Source organism: Diabrotica virgifera, chromosome 10 (genome assembly GCF_917563875.1).
Source record: "Diabrotica virgifera virgifera chromosome 10, PGI_DIABVI_V3a".
In the NCBI taxonomy this organism is placed as follows: domain Eukaryota; kingdom Metazoa; phylum Arthropoda; class Insecta; order Coleoptera; family Chrysomelidae; genus Diabrotica; species Diabrotica virgifera.
The window spans coordinates 25,329,958-25,353,202 of NC_065452.1; the positions used below are offsets into that span (position 1 = coordinate 25,329,958).

At 33.3% G+C, this 23,245-nt stretch overlaps 1 protein-coding gene across 1 annotated transcript in view; it reads right to left on the reverse strand.

Moving 5' to 3' along the window:
• Positions 1 to 2,709: 2,709 nt before the first annotated feature.
• Positions 2,710 to 23,245, reverse strand: part of LOC114339796 (WD repeat-containing protein 35) — a 72,969-nt gene continuing 52,433 nt past the window's right edge. The window contains exons 17-19 of the mRNA XM_028290480.2: positions 14,796 to 15,055; positions 9,863 to 9,987; positions 2,710 to 3,106 (exon numbers count right to left, since the gene is read on the reverse strand). Coding sequence (XP_028146281.1) covers positions 2,902 to 3,106; positions 9,863 to 9,987; positions 14,796 to 15,055 — 590 coding nt within the window. The 3' untranslated portion in view covers positions 2,710 to 2,901. The remainder of the gene's footprint in view (positions 3,107 to 9,862; positions 9,988 to 14,795; positions 15,056 to 23,245) is intronic.

Here is a 23,245-nt window from a genome sequence, read left to right on the forward strand (position 1 = left end):
TATTGTGTTTTTTTTATAAAAAAAACATATGAAGACTCAGAAATAAAAGAAGAAATGATATCAGACGTCTAAATGCAAAACCCGGCAAGTCACGTGCTTTACGATTTTGAGATTTATACGCCACTCTACTCGTAATCTACCAGGGGCTGTATAGTTTTAATATATGAAATGTAGGATACAAAACAGCGAGATATGGTATAGAAGAAATAAACATGTGGACCAAAAGAAGAAAGATAGAATGGAATCAACACATAGAAAGAATGACAGAAAATAGAATAGTACGAATAGCAAGAGACAATGTTGTTCTGAAGCTATTTCCTTGTGGCATTTTTTTAATCAACTTTTCTAATGGGAATAAGCCACAATTTTACCAAAAAAAAAAACGATTTTATTAACGTTTCGAAGCCCAAATCGGGTTTCGTTGTCAAAATACAAAATACTACTAGAATAAACAAAAATGTTGCTAAATAAAAAAATTCTTCTAATAATTTATTTAATCTGACTCATTTATATTGGCAATTCAGACGTATATTATACATTTTAAAGTAGAAGACTTTAAAATATCGCCAATATTTATGAGTTGCGTTCCTGGGACGACTTTACTAAAAGATAGTTCATTCGATTACATGAAATCAATCTCAACTCAAGAATATCCGTCACAAAAAAAATCATAGCATGTGATCTGTTTTTAAAAAGACAACCAAATGCAACGATGACGGTAAAATTCTCGCGTTAGAGATTCGATAGTAAATCACGAGGTAAAACCAGGAAAAAACCTCGTGATACTATCCCGACATCGTAAGTATTTGGTCTTACATTTAATTTACCTTCAAAAAACTAATACCAAATTCTGACTTTAATATGTTTAAATTATAAATAATATTAATAATACATAGATATACAATAAGTAATACTAAAATATAAAATTTGTACTAACTCGATATGTTATTGACTTACTAATCGTGGTATTTTCTTTCTATTGACTTCCTCTTTCAGTATGGGTAACCACATCCTACTGCATTCTACCGAGGAATTTGCGACACAATTGGTTTCATTTAGCATAATTAGAGCCGCTTCTTTGATTTTTCTCTTTTTACTATCTGACTCTTTCAGGACTATACTTGAATCTCTCCACTGAACTCTATGTTCATTATCCCAGATTCAAGTATAGTCCTGAAAGAATCAGATAGTAAAAAGAGAAAAATCAAAGAACCGGCTCTAATTATGCTAAATGAAACCAATTGTGTCGCAAATTCCTCGGTAGAATGCAGTAGGATGTGGTTACCCATACTGAAAGAGGAATTCAATAGAAAGAAAATACCACGAGTAGTAAGTCAATAACATATCGAGTTAGTACAAATTTTATATTTTAGTATTACTTATTGTATATCTATGTATTATTAATATTATTTATAATTTAAACATATTAAAGTCAGAATTTGGTATTAGTTTTTTGAAAGTAAATTAAATGTAAGACCAAATATTTACGATGTCGGGATAGTATCACGAGGTTTTTTCCTGGTTTTCCCTCGTGATTTACTATGGAATGTCTAACGCGAGAATTTTATCGTCATCGTTGCATTTGGTTGTCTTTTTAAAGACAGATCACATGCTATGATTTTTTTGTGACGGATATTCTTGAGTTGGGATTGATTTCATGTAATCGAATGAACTATCTTTTAGTAAAGTCGTCCCAGGAACGCAACTCATAAATATTGGCGATATCATTTTAAAGTCTTCTACTTTAAAATGTATAATATACGTTTGAATTGCCAATATAAATGAGTCAGATTAAATAAAATATTAGAAGAATTTTTTTACTTACCAACATTTTTGTTTATTCTAGTAGTATTTTGTATTTTGACAACGAAACCCGATTTGGGCTTCGAAACGTTAATAAAATCATTTTTTTTGGTAAAATTGTGGCTTATTCCCATTAGAAATAGTTGAGCAAGAGACAAATCGCCAAATGGAAGATCATTGGGACGGCCGAGGAAAAGATGGTCAGACAATGTCAATTGAGGCTAAAAACCGAAGTAAAACAGGCTATTTTTAAATTAGGAAGAAGAAGACACCCTCTAACTGTTGTCTGATTAAAGCTGGTCATTGTTGCTAGGCTTGGATGTCAGAAAACCGTCCTTTTCCAGCTATTTCGTGTATTCCAAAATTTTCTGATATTGTCAAAGAATTTTTGATAGCATATTAGTACGAAAATTTTCTTGATGATTGCGGAATTAAACTATAAAACATTGTTTAGCAATTCTTAAAAAAACTCTTGAAATAACTTCTTCATTGCCTCGTTGAATACGTGAGATTTTTAGAAGTCGAGTCGTTTCTTGTCTTAACTTCAAACATTCGTTAGTTTTTTTATTTTACCTAATGAATTTGCTATTAAAACGTTGCCGGTATTTAGTAAGGTGATAAGTTCTATTGGTATAATTCTTGTATGACACTATTCTGTTTCTAGTATAATTTTTGTACTTTAATGTTCTTCATACATTGGTCTATTCGTCTCTATGGTGATGATGACCAAACAATAACATAACAGGTTCACAATCACATAGCTATAACCCAGTTTCGGTCTTTTACCTTTTCCAAATTTTTCTGATCCTTCATTTTTGACCCTTCCTCAATTTTTGATCCTTCATTTCATTTTGCATTTTATAACTACATATATTATACAACTATATTGAAATTTCAAACAACGAATTTCCTGATGAACGTTTATTTCAGAAATTTGAACACAACATTGTAAACAGAGATCATATCATTCTTGGACGGAACAACACTAAGTAATAAATAATACAACTTTAGAAATACAAAATTTAACATTTGATATTATCGCAACTAACGAAATATTCAACGAAAACGAACGAACTATTAACGAAAAACTTTTATATATTATATTAACTCGTTCTCTCTAACAGAGTCTACTGTTCTTTCGACCTTTGCATGACACAAGGGGCAGGATTTTAATGTCACCATATGTTTCTCCATGGCTGGATGCTTACAAGATTTACAGATCCATATCGGTTCTCCCACAATAGCTCGAGCTGTCACAACGCAAACAGGGAATGAGGATTCGCATTTAGAACATTGGCTCATCCTAAAAAAAAGAGTACAAGTCTGTGTATCAAAATCATATGTGTAAGTAAACAGTAATTTTAAATAAACGTAACGGTAAAAATGTATAAACATTTTCAATTTCTTTCCAACACGAAAATGCAGCAGCTGCATAATGCTCTGGTTAAATCGGAGAGTGCAGGAAGAGTCTATACCGGTTTCGGAGGTCTTTTCCCCCTCATCAGTAGTCCCATATCCTCTTCTCTCCGATTTCCCCAGGCATCACACTTTGAGCCTTTCCGAATTGCAAAGAACAAAGTAAGTTATCAATCGAAGTAGCACAGAAAACGACAATAAATATCGTTCCCATACCAGCAGATTGACAACAGGTGGAATACTTTTTTTGGTTACACCTCCTGAGATTTTCAAAATTTATAAATCATACAGGATGCCGAGGAAATTAAGATAAGAGAATTTTAAATAACTCACAACTCATCTGCTCAGCGTGGTAAAAGTTCCAACAAGAAAGGTTCCTTAAGGTGAAACAGTAGCGATCAACAGGTAGCGAAAACGCGTTCCAAGATTGCGGCTGTAATTTTGAATATTTTTTCGAGATATTTGGCACACGTATTCGTAATATAATAAAGAATGGCGGTACAGAGCCCCATTTGAAAAATATATTAATATGTGGAAATTACCCTGTAATTAAATACAATAAAAAAACGAGCCTGTACCGCCATTAAGAAGAACAAAAAATACACTTTCTTTAAATAAACTTTTTTATCCGATGCCTAGATTTTGTGTCATTTTGGAACTACTAATGAAATAAACAATTTTAGTAGTTCCAAAATGACACAAAACCTAGGCATCGGATAAAAAAGTTTATTTGAGGAAAGTGTATTTTTTTGTTCTTCTTAATGACGGTACAGGCTCGTTTTTTTAATATTGTATTTAATTACAGAGTAATTTCCACATATTAATATATTTTTCAAATTGGGCTCTGTACCGCCATTCTTTATTACATTACGAATACGTGTGCCAAATATCTCAAAAAAATATTCAAAATTACAGCCGCAATCTTGGAACGCGTTTTTGCTACCTGTTGATCGCTACTGTTTCCTCTTAATACTCCTACAAAAGAGTAAATGAATTAAAAATGGATAAACATTTTCAATTTCTTTGCAACACAAAAATGCAGCAGCTGCATAATGATCTGGTTAAATTGGAGAATGCAGGAAGAGTCTATACCGGTTTCGGAGGTCTTTTCCCCTCATCAGTAGTCCCATATCCTCTTCTCTCCGATTTCCCCAGGCATCACACTTTGTGATGCCTGGATGAAGAAATGTCACGGATGAACTAGAGCAGCGATACTCGACCTTTTTCTTTCCTGTGCCACATAGTTGCTATTGCCACAGCTTGCGGGCCGCAATCAAGATGAAGTTGTATACAGGGTGTTTCAATGGGAAACGGAAATACTTGAATGGTGAATAGATGTAAATGAGGCTGTTCTACACATACTAAATTTATTGCTCCACCGACTTTATAACCGAGTTACAGGATGTTTTATCGATTTTGCCCATTTCTTTCCGGACTCGTAACTATAGAACCACCTTGTATATTTTTTTGATAGTTGGTACAGATATGTCACATTTAGAACCCAAAACACCCAACTACTAGTCACAAGAAAAATCCAAGTCCGGATTAAACAAAATTATAAATACATGGCGACCTTGAAACAACATCCTGTATATTGAAATTTTCAAAACCCGTTTGCACATTTGAAAAGAGCTTTAATGGAGCTTCCATTTTTAGCGCAGACAATTCAATGACTTTAATTTTAACATTATGTCGAAATTTTTAGGAACTCGTACTTTCAAAACAAAAATTTCCATATAATTATTTCAAAATTAATATCATTAAATTGTCTGCGCAAAAAATTGAAGCGAGCAATTAAATTTCGTTTTTATGCTCTTTTTCAATGTGCAGACGTATTTTGAAAATTTTAATATACAGGGTGTGGTTTCAAGGTCAAAATTATTTTAATTTTTTTTTTGTTAATCCGGACCTGAATTTTTCTTGTGATTACGAAATGCGTTGTTGCAATGTAGTAAATAAGTATTGATTATTTGTAAAATGAGTAGGTATTTGTTCATTAACTTTAATAATTTATTATTAAAAGTTAATAATACCTTGCTTTTTAATCAGAGTTCTTAAAAATTTCAATATAATATTTAAAATTAAATTGTCTGCCTCACTCCCAAACACGCCTCAAACACACTATCAAAAAATTAGATCGGCACACTATCAAATAATTAGAAAAAGCACGTGAAATTTGACAAATAATTTGATCACAGGGCCCTTTAGTTAGCATTCGGGCCGCATAAAAAACGTTAGAGGGCCGCATGCGGCCCGCGGGCCACAGGTTGAGTATTACTGAACTAGAGCCATCTACCGCAAAACAAAGTAAGTTATCAATCGAATATCTTTCTTTGCAATTCGGAAAGGCCCAAAGTGTGATGCCTGGGAAAATCGGAGAGAAGAGGATATGGGACTACTGATGAGGGGGAAAAGTCCTCCGAAACCGGTATAGACTCTTCCTGCACTCTCCGATTTAACCAGAGCATTATGCAGCTGCTGCATTTTCGTGTTGCAAAGAAATTGAAAATGTTTATACATTTTTAATTCATTTACTCTTTTGTAGGAGTATTAAGGAATCTTTCTTGTTGGAACTTTTACCACGCTGAGCAGATGAGTTGAGTTATTTAAAATTCTCTCATCTTAATTTCCTCGGCACCCTGTATGATTTATAAATTTTGAAAATCTCAGGAGGTGTAACCAAAGAAAGTATTCCACCTGTTGTCAATCTGGTGGTATGGGAACGATATTTATTGTCGTTTTCTGTGCTACTTCGATTGATAACTTACTTTGTAACGGTAAAAGTTTTACACCACCAAAAATTATGTTCATTTTCATAGTTGATTTTCTTGTGAACGAATTAACGGATTTCGCTATTTTTTTTCTTCTTCTTCACGTGTCCTGCCCGTTGCGGACGTTGGCTATCATCATAGCAATTTTAATTTTGTTTGCGGGGTTTCTAAATAACTCAGGTCCGAGGTTCCATGGTGCAGCAACAGTTTGTTACCAACCAGATGTACACAACAATCAGCGTTGCTTTGGACGGTGACCATGCTCCTACAAGCACCTATCCCGTCCACCTCGCTACAGCTATAAGGAATATGGCCCTCTTAGCCAATACCAGTGTGTACAGACTGTAATCTTGGTTCTCTAACAAGCCATAAATATAATTTTTAATTTAACAAATGTGGTTTAAGAGAAGAGTACCTAAAGATCCCAGAAAAAACTTTTTTTTTTCTTATGGCCTTGGCGTAGCCAATTAGCCAGTCTAGTTTGGTATTAACGCAATTTCACAAGTTAAATTACAATATATTACACATTTTCATATATCATAATATAATATACAGACACATACACATATATACATTTTTATTTATTTATTATATAATATATTTTTTTTGTTTATTATTATTTTTCTTTATATTTTTTTGTTTATTATAATTTTTTTTATTTTTTTTATATCTATAAATATGTTTATACTAAAACTAAAGCAGGAAAATTTTAGGGAAACATGGAAGAAAACTGGGTAACATAACTTCTCGTCCAGGGGCCCGTCAGGACATTTTTATAGTAGACGTATCAGAATTAGGCCACGGTTAGGGGGGTAAGAAAACATTAGGTAAAAAACAAAGGTTGTCGGGATAATACTAAAGCCTAATATTTGATGACAGGTTATAATTTAAATTTACATCTCTTGGTGTGTTCATATAAAGATTTTAAAATTTCTATATTTTTATGAAATATTATTAAATTTAGATTTATTGGAAGTAAACATTTATTTTTACATAGATCTACATATAACTGTGATGTACTATTCTCTTTCTGGTTACATTCTAAGATGATGTGATCTAGACTGCCAAGCTCTCCACATATGCAATTTGGCGATTCTATTAAACCCATTCTATGTAGGTAGGAAGGTGTAAGAGCATGGTTGGCTCTTATTCTATTTAAGGTCTTAATGAAGTGCCTATTGGACTGATTACAGAACCATCTCTTAACGGGTAATATAGGTCTACATTTTTTATAGTTTAAACCGGTTGTAGACAAACTGTAGTGATGTTGCCATTGAGTTACAACATTCTTTTTGATTATACTGATTATATCTGTATACGGAATATAGTTGTTATATATTTCTTCTCCATTTATTGCTGCTTCCTTAGCTAAACTATCAGCCTTTTCATTGCCCAGTACACCAGAATGTCCTTTCATCCAGCAAATAATTATATTATTTCCAGAAATTCTAGCTTCATGATAAAGTTTTATTACTTCAACCTCAATATGATTAAGGTTTTTTGCGTTTTCTTTGTTCGATAATATCTTAGTTATACTTTGATTGTCTGTGAATATAACACTATAATTTATATTATTTTGAGATATATATTTCAAAGTTATTTGAATACCCATTAACTCCGCGGTATATATAGAAGCTTCGACAGGAAGTTTGAGTTTTTTATAATTATTAGTGTTTAGTTCCCAGAAGGCACAACCTGTATTAGAGTTGGTCTTAGATCCGTCAGTGAAGAAGTATTGGTAATTAGGCCACCTATTTTGAATAACTTGATTGAATAATTGTCGTGGTAAATTTGGATCCATATATAGAGTTTCTACTCCTATCGAGAATAATACATCTGGTTTATACTTATATACGGGAGCAAGTCGATTAATATATAGTTCCGATTGATATTTAGATAATTTTCTATAACTATTGGTGTGCAAAAGATCCTTCTTTGTTCTCCAATGTCTGTGGGTCAGTTCTAATATCGATAACTGATTTATTTCTTGGAGATATCTAATGTCCTTGGATATGGCTTTGGTAACTATTTTATCACTTATCCATTGTATTCGGAATTGCAATGGAGGTTCAACTGCTTCACATTCCATGATATTTATTGGAGTAGAATTTAGGTATCCTAAGCAAAGTCTTAAACATTTATTCTTCTGAGCTTCTATTTTGTTGAGGTGGGTATTAGATGCAGAACCATACAAGTGACAGCTGTAGTCTAGAATAGGACGAACCATTGATCGGTAAAATAATAATGCAATATTGGGATCAGCACCCCACAGAAAAAACTTATTCGGGCTATAAATAAAGTGCTTACTTTAATACACACACCGGCAAAATTAGCCGAACACGTTAAAAATGGGACATGTTTGATGTCTCGTATTTCATAAACCAGTGGTCCGATTTGAGTAATTCTTTTAGTATGTTATAGCCTTATTATTTAAGAATATCGGTGTAATAATATTGTTGCTAGACAGGTAAATACCACTTTATACTGGGTGTACCAATCATACTGTGTTTTTTTCTTAAAGTTTGGAACACCCTGTGGAATATTCTAGCATATGTAAAATATTAGAATTAATACTCGATTGTAGACTTAGGCTTGCTTAACATTTTTCTTTTCGATTCATTTACTTATGTGAGATAATAAAAAAGTTATGTGCGTTAAGAACTATCCATGTTTTTCATCAATAAATCCTCATAGTAGGGGAGGAAAGTATACTAAATTTGTAGTTACTCGAGCGTTATGGGGACCTATTGGATTGTGAAGAGCATGTGCCAAAATCAGAAAAAGGTTAAGTTAAGTTTTCCATAAAGTGGGGGACTTTTCATTTTTTAATTTAATTTTCCATTTGAAACAATCATTTTTCTCCGATCTATCCATAATTCGAAAAAATATGTCGAATAAAAGTTGCTTATTTTTACGTAAAGAATCCAAATCTGCAATAAAAATTGGGGGCTCCTATTTAAGATTTTAAATTAAATCCCCCACCCCACCTCTGTGGGGGGCTCGTGACACCCCACGGAGAGGGGTGGGGGGTAAATTAAAAATTATAAATACGAACCCTGCGATATTTTGCGAAATGAACATCAGATCGTAAAACTGCAAAATACACCTATTCAATATTCCCCCACGGAGGTGGGGTGGGGTTTACATTAAAATATTAAATAGGAGCCCCCAATTTTTATTGCAGATTTGGATCCTTGACCTAAAAATAAGCAACTTTTATTTGCAACATTTTTTCCTATTATGGATAAATAGCGCTATAATCGGAAAAACGATTGGTGGAAATGGAAAATTAAATTGCAAAATGGAGAGTCCCACACTTTATGGAAAACTAACTTAACTTTTTTTGGTTGTAGCACCCACTCTTCACAATCCACTCCAGGTCACAAGAACGCTCGAGTAATTGCAAATTTAGCATACTTTTCTCCCCTACTATGAGGATTTATTGATAAAAAACATGGCTAGTTGTTAAAGCACATAACTGTTTTATTTTCCAACATAAGCAAATGAATCAAAAAAGAAAATGTTAAGAAAGCATAATTCTACAATCGAGTTTTAATTTTAATATTTTATATATGCTGGAATATTCCACAGGGTGTTCCGAACTTTAAGAAAAAAACACAGTATGCTTGTTACACCCGGTACAAAATGACATTTACCTGTCTAGCAACAATATTATTACACCGATATTCTTAAATAATAAGGCTATAACATACTAAAAGAATCACTCAAATCGGACCACTGGTTTATGCAATACGAGACATCAAACATGTCCCATTTTTAACGTGTTCGGCTAATTTTGCCGGTGTGTGTATATTAGACAGATATATAAATATCTATTTAATATACTATAATGTAAATAATAGTGTACTAACCAATCTTGTATTTTGTTCCGACAATTATCACATTCTACCGTTTTTAAATCTGGATCTTTGGCTCTATTATGTGAAAATATTTTTATAGCCATGTCCTGATATCGTCTTGTATCTGCTTCGGGTATCTAAAAAACAAGGATAGCTATAAATTTGCTTCTCTATTAGTTACAAATTATTTGTAAAATAACGAGTTTGCACAGGAAATCACAAAGCTTAAACTCAACTAAAGAGTTGAGGATTCAATTCCAACCAATAATTTCATGTACAGTAGGCGGCACAATAAACAGTACTGAAATTCATATTGAAATGTTTATTATTATTTTATACAGTGCCCTGGAATAAGTGTTACCCCCTCTTATTAACTTATTTATTTTTAGCACGTAAGCAAACCGCTCGGACAAGTCGATTTTTAAAATAATCATAATATATTATAGCATCCATGTTTCGAACTTTACGCGATCCCTCTTCAGGTGACACCTCATTTAAAAGCTTTTGAAATACTGAATACAAAAATGTATAATAATTTAATCCTTTCTAAGGGCGTAGGCGCAAAATTTCGTTTGAAAGTGTTTAAACGCATTTATTTTTTTCGAATCCTGAAAAAACTAATAAATATTTTTGAAATTTTTTTTTATTTTTGAAACGCAGAATGAAAGATTACATTATTACCGAGAGCTGAAAGTCCCCTAGAATAAACAAAAAGTTTCTTTTGAATTATATATTTGAAATTAAAAATCAGACAAAATTTTCTCTTTTTTTCACCCCTGTGACTTATTAAAATAATCAATATAGAAGTTCTCAGGGACTTTCGACCCTCGATAACACGGTAATATTTCATTCTGCGTTTAAATTTTTCAAAAATACTTATTAGTTTTCTTAGGATTCGAAAAAAATAAATGCGTTTAAAAATAATTCGAACGAAATTTTGCGCATACGCTCTTAAAAAGGATTAAAGTATTATAAATGTTTGTAACCAGTAAAAATCAAAGTTGTACCTGTCACCTGAAGAGGGATCGCGTAAAGTTCGAAACATTGATGCTATAATCTTCTTCTTTAAGTACCGTGCCCAAATTTAGGCGTGGGTAGCTTCCATAACAATTTGCCGATATAGTTCTCGATCTTGTGCGGCATGTAACAATTGATCTGCTGATAAGCCAGTCCATTGACGAAGGTTTCGGAGCCATGAATATTTCTTTCGACCAAGTCCTCTTTTTCCGTCGACCTTTCCATTGAGTATTAACTGCAGCATCTTGTATCTGCTACCTCTCATTATATGCCCCAGATATTCAAGTTTTCTCTTTTTTATCATCTTCATTAAGTCACCTTCGCCTTGACCTACTCTGTTTAAGACTTTTCTGTTTGAAATGCGTTGAACCCAAGATATTCTGAGCATTCTACGATACGACCACATCTCAAAGGCTTCTAATTTGTTCATCATGTTAACCTTCATAATCCAGGTTTCACATCCATATAGTAATACAGGATACACATAACATTTTAGGAACTTCATTCTTAGTTGTAAGTTCAGCTGAGAGTTGCTCAGAATAGATCTAAGTTTCATAAATGCTCCTCTTGAAATTTCTATACGAGTTTTAATTTCTTCATCCGGATTTAGTGTCTCGTTTATCCAACATCCTAGGTATCTAAATTGGTTGACTTTTGTTATTGATTCATCACTGACAGTTAGCTGCATAGGGCCGACGTCTTGTTTACTAACCACAAGTAACTTTGTCTTTGTTGCATTTAAGTCCGTTATTGGAGCATTCTCTAGTGACTCGATCTATAAGGAATTGAAGACCTTCGATATTTTCAGCCATGATCGCGGTGTCGTCTGCATATCTGATGTTGTTAATAGTTTCTCCCCCGATTCGAACTCCACATTGTCCTTCCAAGGCTTCATTAAAAATTATTTCTGAGTATACGTTAAACAAAGTTGGGGATAACACACAACCCTGTCTGACACCGCTTTGAATGCAAATTTTGTCTGTTTCTTTGCCGTCTACCAGAATAGAAGCTTCTTGATTCCAATATAGATGTTGTAAAAGTCTCAGATCTTTATCATCTATTCCAATCATTTCTAGATATTCAAACAACCTATCATGTTGAACTCTATCAAACGCCTTCTCAAAATCTATAAAGCAGACGTAAATTGGTTTCTGTACTTCCCATGATCGTTGAAGTAATGTTAACATTGAGAACAAAGCTTCCCTTGTTCCCAATCTTTCTCTGAAACCGAATTGTTTGTTTCCCATTGTCTCTTCACATTTCTGCTTGATTCTATTAAGAATTATCTTAAGAAGTAGTTTGAGAGAGTGGCTCATGAGACTAATTAGTCTAAAGTCTTTACATGATGTATTAGGTTTTTTTGGGAGTGGAATAAATGTAGACTAACCATATCTGTGGCATCATTCCAGTCTCGTATATATGGTTATAAATGTTTGTTAGTTGTGAGACATTGTCGTCATCCAGAAGTTTGAGCCAGTCTGATGGTATTTGGTCAGGGCCTGGAGATTTCTCATTTTTGCTGTTTGATGGCTTTCTCTACTTCCGCTTTTAAAATTCGTATTTTCGAAGACCAGTATTCGTATACTTTGTGGTGTTAAGTGGTGGCCTCGTATCCAGGAAGAGCTCTTTTATATAGTTAGTCCATTCTTAATTTTTTTCATCCAAGTCGAGAATTATTTTACGTTTGGAGTTTCTTATAAAGTGAGGAGTTCTTTTTCTCTGAGTGTAGGTAATTTCTTTAAGCTTTTTATGTATATTAAACTCGTCATGTTTTCTTTGTAGTTCTTCCATTTCACGACATCTTTGTTCCATCCAGTCCTCTTTTGCTCGCTTAACCTCGTATCTTATTTGTCGATATATCTCTCTATACCGAATCTCGTCTTTGTTTTTCCAATTTCTTCTTTGTTGAATAAGGTCTAATATTTTATCGGTCATCCAATCCTTTTTCTTTGTTGGGTCTTTTTCTGGTTTCAAAACTTCGTTTGCTATGGTGACCATGGCGGAATTCATGATATCTAGATTTTGACCGATATTTTCTTGTTCAGATCTTTCTAACTGGTTTTTAATCTCACGATTTATCTTATTTCCGAACTCATCTGCTATTACGGTATTTCTTAGGAGTCGAGTATTAGGTTTCTTCTGCGTTGTGGGGGCTTTTATTCTTTTTAGTTTTAGTTTGAATCCAGCACAGAGCAGATTATGGTTAGTTGCTGCGTCTGCACTTGGGTATGTTTTTGCAGATGTAATACTGTTTCTAAACCTTCTATTAATGATAATGTAGTCAATTTGATTTCTGACTATCTTTGCCTCTTGATCAGCTGGAGATTTCCAGGTATATAGTCGTCTTTTAGGTTGCTGAAACAAAGTATTTGCTATAATGCATTTCTCTTCTTGGCAGAACTGTATTAGTCTTTGCCCTCTTTCGTTCCTTTCTCCAAGTTCATACTTTCCGGTTATATCTTGTGTGATTTCGGCACCAACTTTTGAGTTGAAGTCTCCCATAATAATTGTAGCTTCATGTTTTTTGTGCTCCGGAGAATTTGTTTAATTTGGCTGTAGAATTGCTCAATTTCTTCATCTGGTTTGTCAGCTGTTGGTGCATAGACTTCTATTATATTAATATTCAGTAGTTTATTTTGCAGCTGAATCATCATGATACGATCATTGAAGGGGAACCCCTTCAATGATGCTATAATATACTATGATTATTTTAAAAATCGACCTGTCCGAGCGTTTTGCTTATGTGCTAAAAATAAATAAGTTAATAATGGGAGTAACACTTATTCCAGCGCACTGTATATCTAGTATACATGCCTTGCCTTGCAAATATTATTCACGACGACGCACGTTTCCGTTAAAACAGATGTTAAAGATGCCCTCTGGCCAATAGCGGATCTACGGGGAGGGAAAATGAGGAAATTTCCCCCCTAACAAGGTCCAAAATTAAAGAAAAGAAATTGTTCAAACATAAAAATATATTAGCTGACAGAAAACCGAAAGCACAGAAAGAAAACTTAAAGCCAGTAAACACGCTAGTTAGGAAAATTAAGGGAACTTAATGCCTATAAGTTCTTATTTATGTCTTTTATGTAATCTGAGTTTAATCTTTTTTATGTCTTTTGGTTGGTTTTCATTGGAAGTTCCCCCTAAGGCAAATTTCCCCTCCCAAGGCAAATTTCTGTATCCGCCACTGCCTCTGGCACGAAAAATTCTTTATTTCTAGTCCGCAATTCCGAAATAGCAGATGGTGGATGTGTCTGACTCCTTCAGCATTCCCCATATGTACGCATTGGTGGCGTTAGTTCTGGTGAGCGGCAACTCCCAAAATGATCGCGCAGTGTTCGAAGAGACTTCCTGGCAGTATGCCAGCTTGTCCCGTTTTGCTGGAACCATTGCTGATGTTAAGCTTGGGCCGTTTTGACCGAAAATAGTACCCACCATAAAAAAAATTTCTGCAAAACTGAGAACCATTCTGAACCACTCAGTGCGTTTACGAATTTCAGTAGGTACTGTTTATTTTGCCGCATACCGTATGTTCGTATTGTATTCTTAAAATAAATAAATTTTGCCGTAAATTAGTATTTTTCTTATTTCTGATATTCTTACTTTATTAGCTTTACAAGAACCAAAACAATTACGACACAGAAATAGTAGAAATAGAGGATATAGTATTTTTTAAAGTGGTGGGAATAACAGATTGTTAGGAACAGGTTTTATGATAGAAAAAAGATGGAAAAACGGAGTGATTAATTTCAAGCCGATATCAGATACAACGTGTACAATCAGGTTAAAAGGAGATCAACGAAACTTAGCGTAATAAATGCACCAATAGAAGATCAATAAACATTTGGCGGTCGTTTCATTTATTAGAGTCTGTCTAATAACCACGTAATAATATTCCAATTAAATGTGTAAAAAGAATACTCACGTTTTCTAGTTGTTGTAATTTCAAAAAGGCTGTTTGGCACACGTTAAATGTTCCTGCTAGACAGGAAATATGAGCCAATAATGAGTAGATCTCTCGAGATCCAATATAATCTTCGTAATCTCGTAATTTATACGCGGGACGTAAAGCATCTAGCATATGCATGGCATAAAAATGTTTATGAGCCATCATCAAATAATGATACGCTTCAGCACCTTTCCAGGCATTCTCCACCATAAGTTCATCAGTAGGTTGCCATTCCTCTACAAAACATTTTATTGTGTGAAATAACATCTTTATAATTAATACAGTAATTTAGTAAATCAATAAATGTAAAAATAATAAAACCATTGAATTATTAGATATAGTATGTATGATATGAGAATGAAATAAAACATAATACACTATTCAAAGAAGAAAAAATCTTATACGAAGTATATTTAAAGATTCTAAAAGGTATCTGAGGGCTAGCTGATGAAAATATAAAGACGTACAGCTAATTTTGCTTCGTACTTTTATTAAACAATCGTAAAAAGTGAAAAAATATTCTCTAAATGAAAAAAATACCTCTAGAGTCTAGAGAGATGTGTTCAGCTAGCCCCACTGAAGACGGCTAGAGACAGAAACAGCTATCTGGGGAGGCTGAACCGCCTCTGAATCGAAAGGAAACTTAAACTGTCTTTCATTTTTATCTTTACTCAGATTTTTGAGTACTAAGAACTAACTTTCGGATCTTTTCCTAGACGGATGAAGCGAAATGTGACTGCATATTGTAGTCATTTTCGTCTTCTTTATTCGTCATCTCTTGTCTTATAAATTGTAAAAGTAAGAGATTTAGGATATTACCAGAAAGTCGTTCCACGAAAAGTTCAGATTTAAGTTATTTATTATTTTTAATAAATTTTGCATCTGGACTTTCATCTTTTCAATAATAATAATGTTTTCTACGACATACACGTTTAATAACATGCTCATTATTCGCTATTTTTTAATAGATAATAGCACCCATTACTTTACCCGTGAGTAATAATTCATTACTCACGGACTGAAGTTAGATTCAATTGGTGCATGCCACTTTTAATATTAATCGTATATACTGCAAATAAAATTACTTAAACTTGTTTATTTAATACCATAATTATTGTAATTTATATTAATAATGAACTTCGAAAAATTTTGAAAGGAATTTTAACTGTATCAATGTCAGTATATTTTTTACGTTAATTTCTTGTTTACTTAAAATTTTGACGTTTATCATTTATTTTAGTGACAGTGACATTAGTGTATTTTGTTTGTGTTAATTGAAATTTATAACTAATATTGTGTTTATTTTTTAAGTTGTATTGTGTTAAATATGTTATAACATATTATATATAGTTATATTATTATATTATATATACAGTGGAACCCCGATAAGTCGGCCCCGATAACCCGGAAGCCCGGCTAACCCGGTCCTATTTTCATCAGACAAACATTTCAACAATTCAAAATAAAAATGTATGTACCTACGTAATAAATATAATATTTGAGAGATAATGTGTATTTGTGAAATTTGAACTATACGATAATAAAAATGACTCATGGCACACGGCGGCATGGCAGAGCGACGTTCATTGGTCTTGAATTATCGGAAACAACAGGCACCTGTAGTCTGTAGTAGTATTCCTTTATTTATTTCAATCAAACTGTCTTAGCATTGTTTAAAACAGACTAAAAGACTATTTAAAAAATTATTTTTTAAACAATGGTCTTAGTCTTCACTGTTCTAAAATAACATAACATTGTTCCGATTGTGACTGTATTGTGTGTAGTACAGTCTTGTATTGTTCGCTTCCGTTTGCTTAGGTTTGTGTTTACGTGTTTTTAGTAATTTAGATGTGTACTGTGCATATATATTTCATGTTATTTCAATTATAACTGAGTTTATCTGTAAGTATACCGTATTTTATTAATTTTTACCATATTCTCCGGCTAACCCGGATTTTCGATAACCCGGATCGGCCGCGGTCCCGGTTAATCAGAGTTATCGAGGTTCCACTGTAGTTAAATTTAAATATACATAAAACTTTATGAATGAAATACGTCCGCCGATAATAGCCATTTCCTATTTATTAGATTTATTGACAGTAGGTACAAATGTATGCATATAATTTTTCGGAAACGAATAGAACTTATATTGACTATTTCTTGTTGTATTTTTACAATACATAAGAATTTGGTAAAAGTAGGCAACCAATTATTCAGCCACGTACTAGGGGTAAACAGCATTTAGGTATTTTTGGAAATTATTATAATTTGAATCTCGAGTAGTTGATAATTATATTTTTTACTAATTAAAATAAAAAAAAGTCGTAGAAAAAGTATAGTATTCTACTCGCATGTAATGTCTATTACTCACTCTGATGAATTACGACACCCGCCTACTTGTTGCAAACTTCATCATCGTGAGTAATAGCCATCATTACATGCTCGTTAAATAATATACTATTATTTAGGAATAATATAGATATACAAGAAATAAAAATCAGACCGAGTACTAAATAAACATAAAAACATGATTATAAGAAAAAGATGCTATCTTGTTTCCTATTGGTCATAAGTTTTGTTTTTTTTTGGAAAGTGTTCTTTTTCACCTGGTTTTCATCACAAGCATATGACATAAAAAATTTCAAAGTTGTTATAAATGTTTATAAGCTAAAAAGTCAGCCCTTTAAAACTATTTTTTAATAACAAATTTAATAAAATGTTGAAGTTTAATATACCTTAAAATGCAGCCTCAAAGAATCGATTACGGTTTACAAAATACATCTATAAGTGACTGTTTAGTCAAGTACAGGTGTTTAAATAATCGTACTCCAGGTAAATAAATTTAATAACTTATAAACTACACTCACCGGCACGAAAAACGGGCACCCCAAAAAATGGGTCATTTTTGATGTCTCGTATCTAATAAGCCTGTTGGCCGATTAAGGCAATTTTTTTAGTATGTTATAGCCTTATTCTTTAACAATATAGCTGTAATCATATTGTTGCTAGACAGGTAAATTTTCATTGTATACCGGGTGTACCAATCAAACTGGGTTTTTTTCTCAATTTTCACAACACCCTGTGGAATATTCTAGCCTTAATAAAATATTGAAATTACAACCAAACGATAGATCCAGGTTTTCTTAATATTCTGTTTTTTATTCATTTGCTTATGTTGGATAATAAAAAAGTTAGGGACTTTAACAACTAGCCATGTTCTTTATCAATACAGGGTGTTTCTACATAAGTGCGACAAACTTTAAGGGGTAATTCTGCTTGAAAAAATAAAGACCGTTTGCTTGATAAACCTTTGTCCGCAAATGCTTCGTTTACGAGATACGGGATGTTGAATTTTTTCTTACAAACTAACGATTTATTTATTGCTCTAAAACCGGTTGAGATATGCAAATCAAATTTGTTAGGTTTTAAGAGGTAGTTATTGCGCATTTTTTGACATACAACAAAAAAAATTATATTCACCATTGGCGTGAATACGGGTCATATTACCCGGTCATATTACCCGCATGCACGCCAATGGTGGATATAAAATTTTTAATTGTATGTCAAAAAATGCGCAATAACTACAATATTACTACAGCGATATTGTGAAAGAATAACATGTTGAAAAAATTACTTAAATCGGACAACAGGTTTAGGAAATACGAGACATTAAAAATGACCCATTTTTGGGGTGCCCGTTTTTAGTGCCGGTGAGCGTATTTGGTTGATCTGTTTGAAATTTAGCACACTTCAATAACTGATTAACTACCATAATTTTGGGTGGTTATGTTACACATTATGCAAAAAACAAAGTTATTTACATTTATAAATTACTGCAAAAATAAGGGTTTTTTGCAATTATCTATGTTAATTGTTTATGAATTTTAAATTGGTAACTCTAAAAATTAAAGAAATTTTTAAGATCTACAACTTTCATTTGAACCATTTTTCTCTAAAATGTATTTTTATAAATATTTTTTTCACTCTTTAAGATTGTTTAAAAAAAAAAAAACAAAACAAAATCAACTGAACGTCTTCACGGATTTTTCATCAGATTTCCCTCATATGCCTTTTAGAAACTTTTTATAAGATTTTTACGTAAAATGAATGATTTTTTCACAGACAGACCGGTCTAGAATAACAGAAGAATAAAAGTAGGCGTAAGCTAGCAAAAAGGAACAAAAACAGTATTTAAGATACCTGAAACTCTTTTAATTTTCATAATATAAGACACAATCCTTCTGATCCCATTGATAGTTTTATGTACCGGGTGTCCCAATAAGAATGGCTCTCGGCCATATCTCAGGAACGGTTTATAGTAGAGCTTTGAAATAAAAAATTTTATAACAAAAATTGCCTCAGGAAAAGCCTGGAAATTATTTTCATAATTGTGGGTCCACCGCTAGAGGGCGTAATTGAATATCAAAAATAAAAAAATCTAAATTTTACAAAATTTTCCTAATGAAGGGGCACTGGAAATCCGATTATTGTATTCTTCATCAAATTCTGCGCATATTTGATTTAACAAGTTTAACTCTACCTTTGCAAATAAGAGGTGGGGGTGAGTGGGAACCTTGTTATGAAAAAATGGCTGTAAGTCCGGTTCTGCTAAATCAAAATTTGAAAACTGGGTCTTGTTGAAGACGGATCTTTTTCTTCAATGTAAGCGTGATAATTTTGAACCATCCTAATAAGTAATAAGCCAGCTGGAAGGTGTTATTTAATTTTTTTCAGAAATCTAGTTTTCTTTGGAAAATATTAAATACAAGTATGCATTTTTAATCATACTTTATAAAATTAGATTAAATTAGCAATAGAATAGCGAAAACCGCATGTCGATACCTTTTGTCTATCTCAAGATATCTCGAAAAACGTGTAAATTTTATACATAACTGTTACTATCACCGGTAAACTAAGTTAATGAAAAGTAGTGTGCTGTGGAAAAAAACAAAATAACATTTTCCAGATGTCAACGTATAAAAATATAATTAATTAAAACAACAATATAAAGAGAAACAATACTATTAAAATTAAATATAGCACAGAACAAAAAGAACTACTTAGTGACGACCTAAATATTCAAATTGTTGCCCATCATATACTACTCTAGAATACATTATCCAGAGAATACTAAACGCCATTCAAAGCATATCGAGAGCAGAAATTGAGACTGCTGTTCAATCTACTCTTGAAAGAGTAAATGTTTGCAACGAAAATGATGGGCAAAAATTTGAACGTTTATGTCATCACTAAATAGTTGTTTTTAGTTCTTTGTAATAGGGCTTTTCAACGCTTCTCATTTGTTTCGAGCCTCTGTCATATGCCGTATAATCCGTGTATAATATTAATATACGAAATATGAACGAGGCTCGAAACAAATGAGAAGCGTTGAAAAGACCTAATATACGTTGACAGCTGGAAAATGTTCCTTTGTTGTTTCCATAGCACACTACTTTTAATTAATTATTTCGTTTGCCGGTGACAGTAACAGTTATGTTTTTAAATTTACACGTTTTGTAAGATATCTCGAGATAGAAAAAAGGTATTAACATGCGGTTTTCGCTATTCTGTTGCTAATTTTGTCTAATTTTGTAATATGGTATTAAAAATGCATGTTTGTATTTAATATTTTCCAAGGAACACTAGATTTCTGAAAAAAATTAAATAACGCCTTCTAGCTGGCATATTACTCAGTAAGTTGGTTCGAAATCATAACTTTTACATTGACGAAAAATATCTGTCTTCAACAAGACCAAGTTTGCAAAATTTGATTAAGCAGAACCGGACTCACAGCCAGTTTTTCATAACAAGGTTCCCACTCACCCCCACCTCTTATTTCCAAAGGTAGACCTAAACTTGTCAAATCAAATATGCGTAGAATTTTATGAAGAATACGACGATCGGATTTCCAGTGCCCCTTCATTAGGAAAATTTTGTAAAATTTAGATTTTTTAATTTTTGATATTCAATTACGCCCTCTAGCGGTGGTCCCACAATTATGAAAATAATTTCCAGGCTTTTCCTGAGGCAACTTTTGTTATAAAATTTTTTATTTCAAAGCTCTACTATAAACAGTTCCTGAGATATGGCCGAGAGCCATTCTTATTGGGACACCCGGTACACTTAAGACTTTTTTTTTAACAAATTCACAATCTCCACAGCTTCCCTTATTCGCATACAGTTTTATTTAAAGTAGATATGTCGCATTTTGTTTTTAACTCTAATTGCTTGTAGTGCTCCTTAAGACAACTACACTTGAGAGCAAAATAATCGACTCACTTGCTGAATTGTACACGTTAGAAGTCTCGAATTTCCTAAACCTGTTGTCCGATTAGAGTGATTTTTTTTAGTATCTTATAGCCTTATTATTTAAGAAAATCGATGTAATATTATTGTTGTTATACAGGTAAAGGTTATTTTATAGCGGATGTAACAATCATACTGTGTTTTTTTCTTAAAGTTCGGAACACTCTGTGGAATATTGTAGCATATAAAAAATATTTAAATTAAAATTCAATTGTAGCCTTAGGCTTTATTAACATTTTCTTTTTTGATTCAGTTGCTTATGTTGGATAATAAAAAAGTTAGGTACGTTAACAACTAGCGATGTTTTTCATCAATAAATCCTCATTTTCTGCTTAGTTTAAGCCTAAAGTAGGCTATGAGAAATTAACAATTTAATGGATGTCAAATGGTTAACAGTCAAGAAAGGTTTGGTTTGTTGTGAACATTAGTGGATTTATTATTTAAAGTTTCAATTAAGTCCGGAGTTTTTTTTTGTTATTTGGTGGAAATGGAACGCGCTACAAGGAATTTGACCCGCGATGAGTGTGTTCAAGTAGTAATCTTACATAGCGGAGGACTTAGCTACCATGCTATCGGCTCCTTATATTGATAACAATTTTTTGCTAATGCAAGACCACGTTCACGAACTGTAACCGAATATTTACAACAGGTAAATCTTCGGACTTTGCATTGGCCATCGCATAGTCCAGATCTTAACCTGATCGAAAATTTGTGGGACATAATTGGCAAAAGACTACGACAGCGTTTGCCACCTCCTAGAACCTTACAAGAGGTAGAAACAGTAGCTCTCGAGATTTGGAATGATATTGATCAAGACCAAATAGCATACCTTATTTGTAATATAAAAGTACGTATCTCTTTTATTATCGAACATAACCGAATAAATAAAAAAACAAGATGTTAAGAAAGCCTAAGGCTACAATTAAGTTTTAATTTAAATATTTTATATATGCTACAATATTTATTACACAGGGTGTTCCGAACTTTAAGAAAAAAACACCGTATGATTGCTAAAAAGAATACACCCACAGTATCTCCTACTGGTCGTAAGAGGCGAACGCAGGAGCAGCTGACCGCTGTCCTTACCCAACATTCCATCTCGTCCCATACCCATTTATTTACCAAGAACCTATCTCAGCCACACCCCGAGTGTCGGATGAGTCCTCTTGACCGTGTTTGAGTGGAAGAGGTCCTTTTTGCGCGGGGGGTGTGTGGCATATACATGTCGCGCACCCTACACACAAACTGCGTAACTTGCGCCTCTCCCCATTCACACACTCCTAATTTCCTCAGGGTAGCGGGTAGAGACTCGTCTATAAACCCAATAGGTGATAGTCCTACTTCAGGTATGCGACCCTGCCCACGCGAGCCTTGGTATATCTACTAAGTCCAAACAGTAGATACCATTGTCCTTTCCTACTAACCCTGTTTAAACAAATTTCCTTATTAGCACTCCCAACCAAAGGGGAAGGCAACGGGAAACCACCCCTTTATTTCACCCACGAAAGTTCATGATATGAGCAATAGCTGCGAGGCCTCGGATGATGAGATTCGCGATCCGGATGGCACCCGGCGCATCTTCTCGTCCGGGGAGGAATGTGTGAAATCAGTTACCGGGCATGTAGACGTGACTCATCAGGCTTTACATGCGAAATGTGCTACTGGTGAAAAACAAAAACTTAATAACCGCAAACCATACAACATAGCTACATTGAATGTCCGTGGTCTTTTACAACCGGGCAAACAAGCTATTCTGGAGAAGGAACTGGAACGAACCAATATCTCTGTGGCCGGGCTATATGAACTTCACTTCCGTAACGAGGGGCACTACATAACTAATTTGGGACATTTCATGTGCTTTTCCGGCAACACTAACAAAAGTATCAATGGTGTTGGCTTTTGGGTTTCAAAATCTCTTTCTCCTTATATACTGGGATATCAAGCTATCAGTGGTCGTATAATTTCCTTAAAACTAAATGGATCCCCTCTATTGTCCATTTGATTCAGGTCTATGCGCCTACCTCAACTGCTGATGATGATACAACTGAATCTTTTTTCAACGAACTGGAATCATATCTGCAAAATATCCCAAATAAAGAAATCGCTATCATCATGGGTGA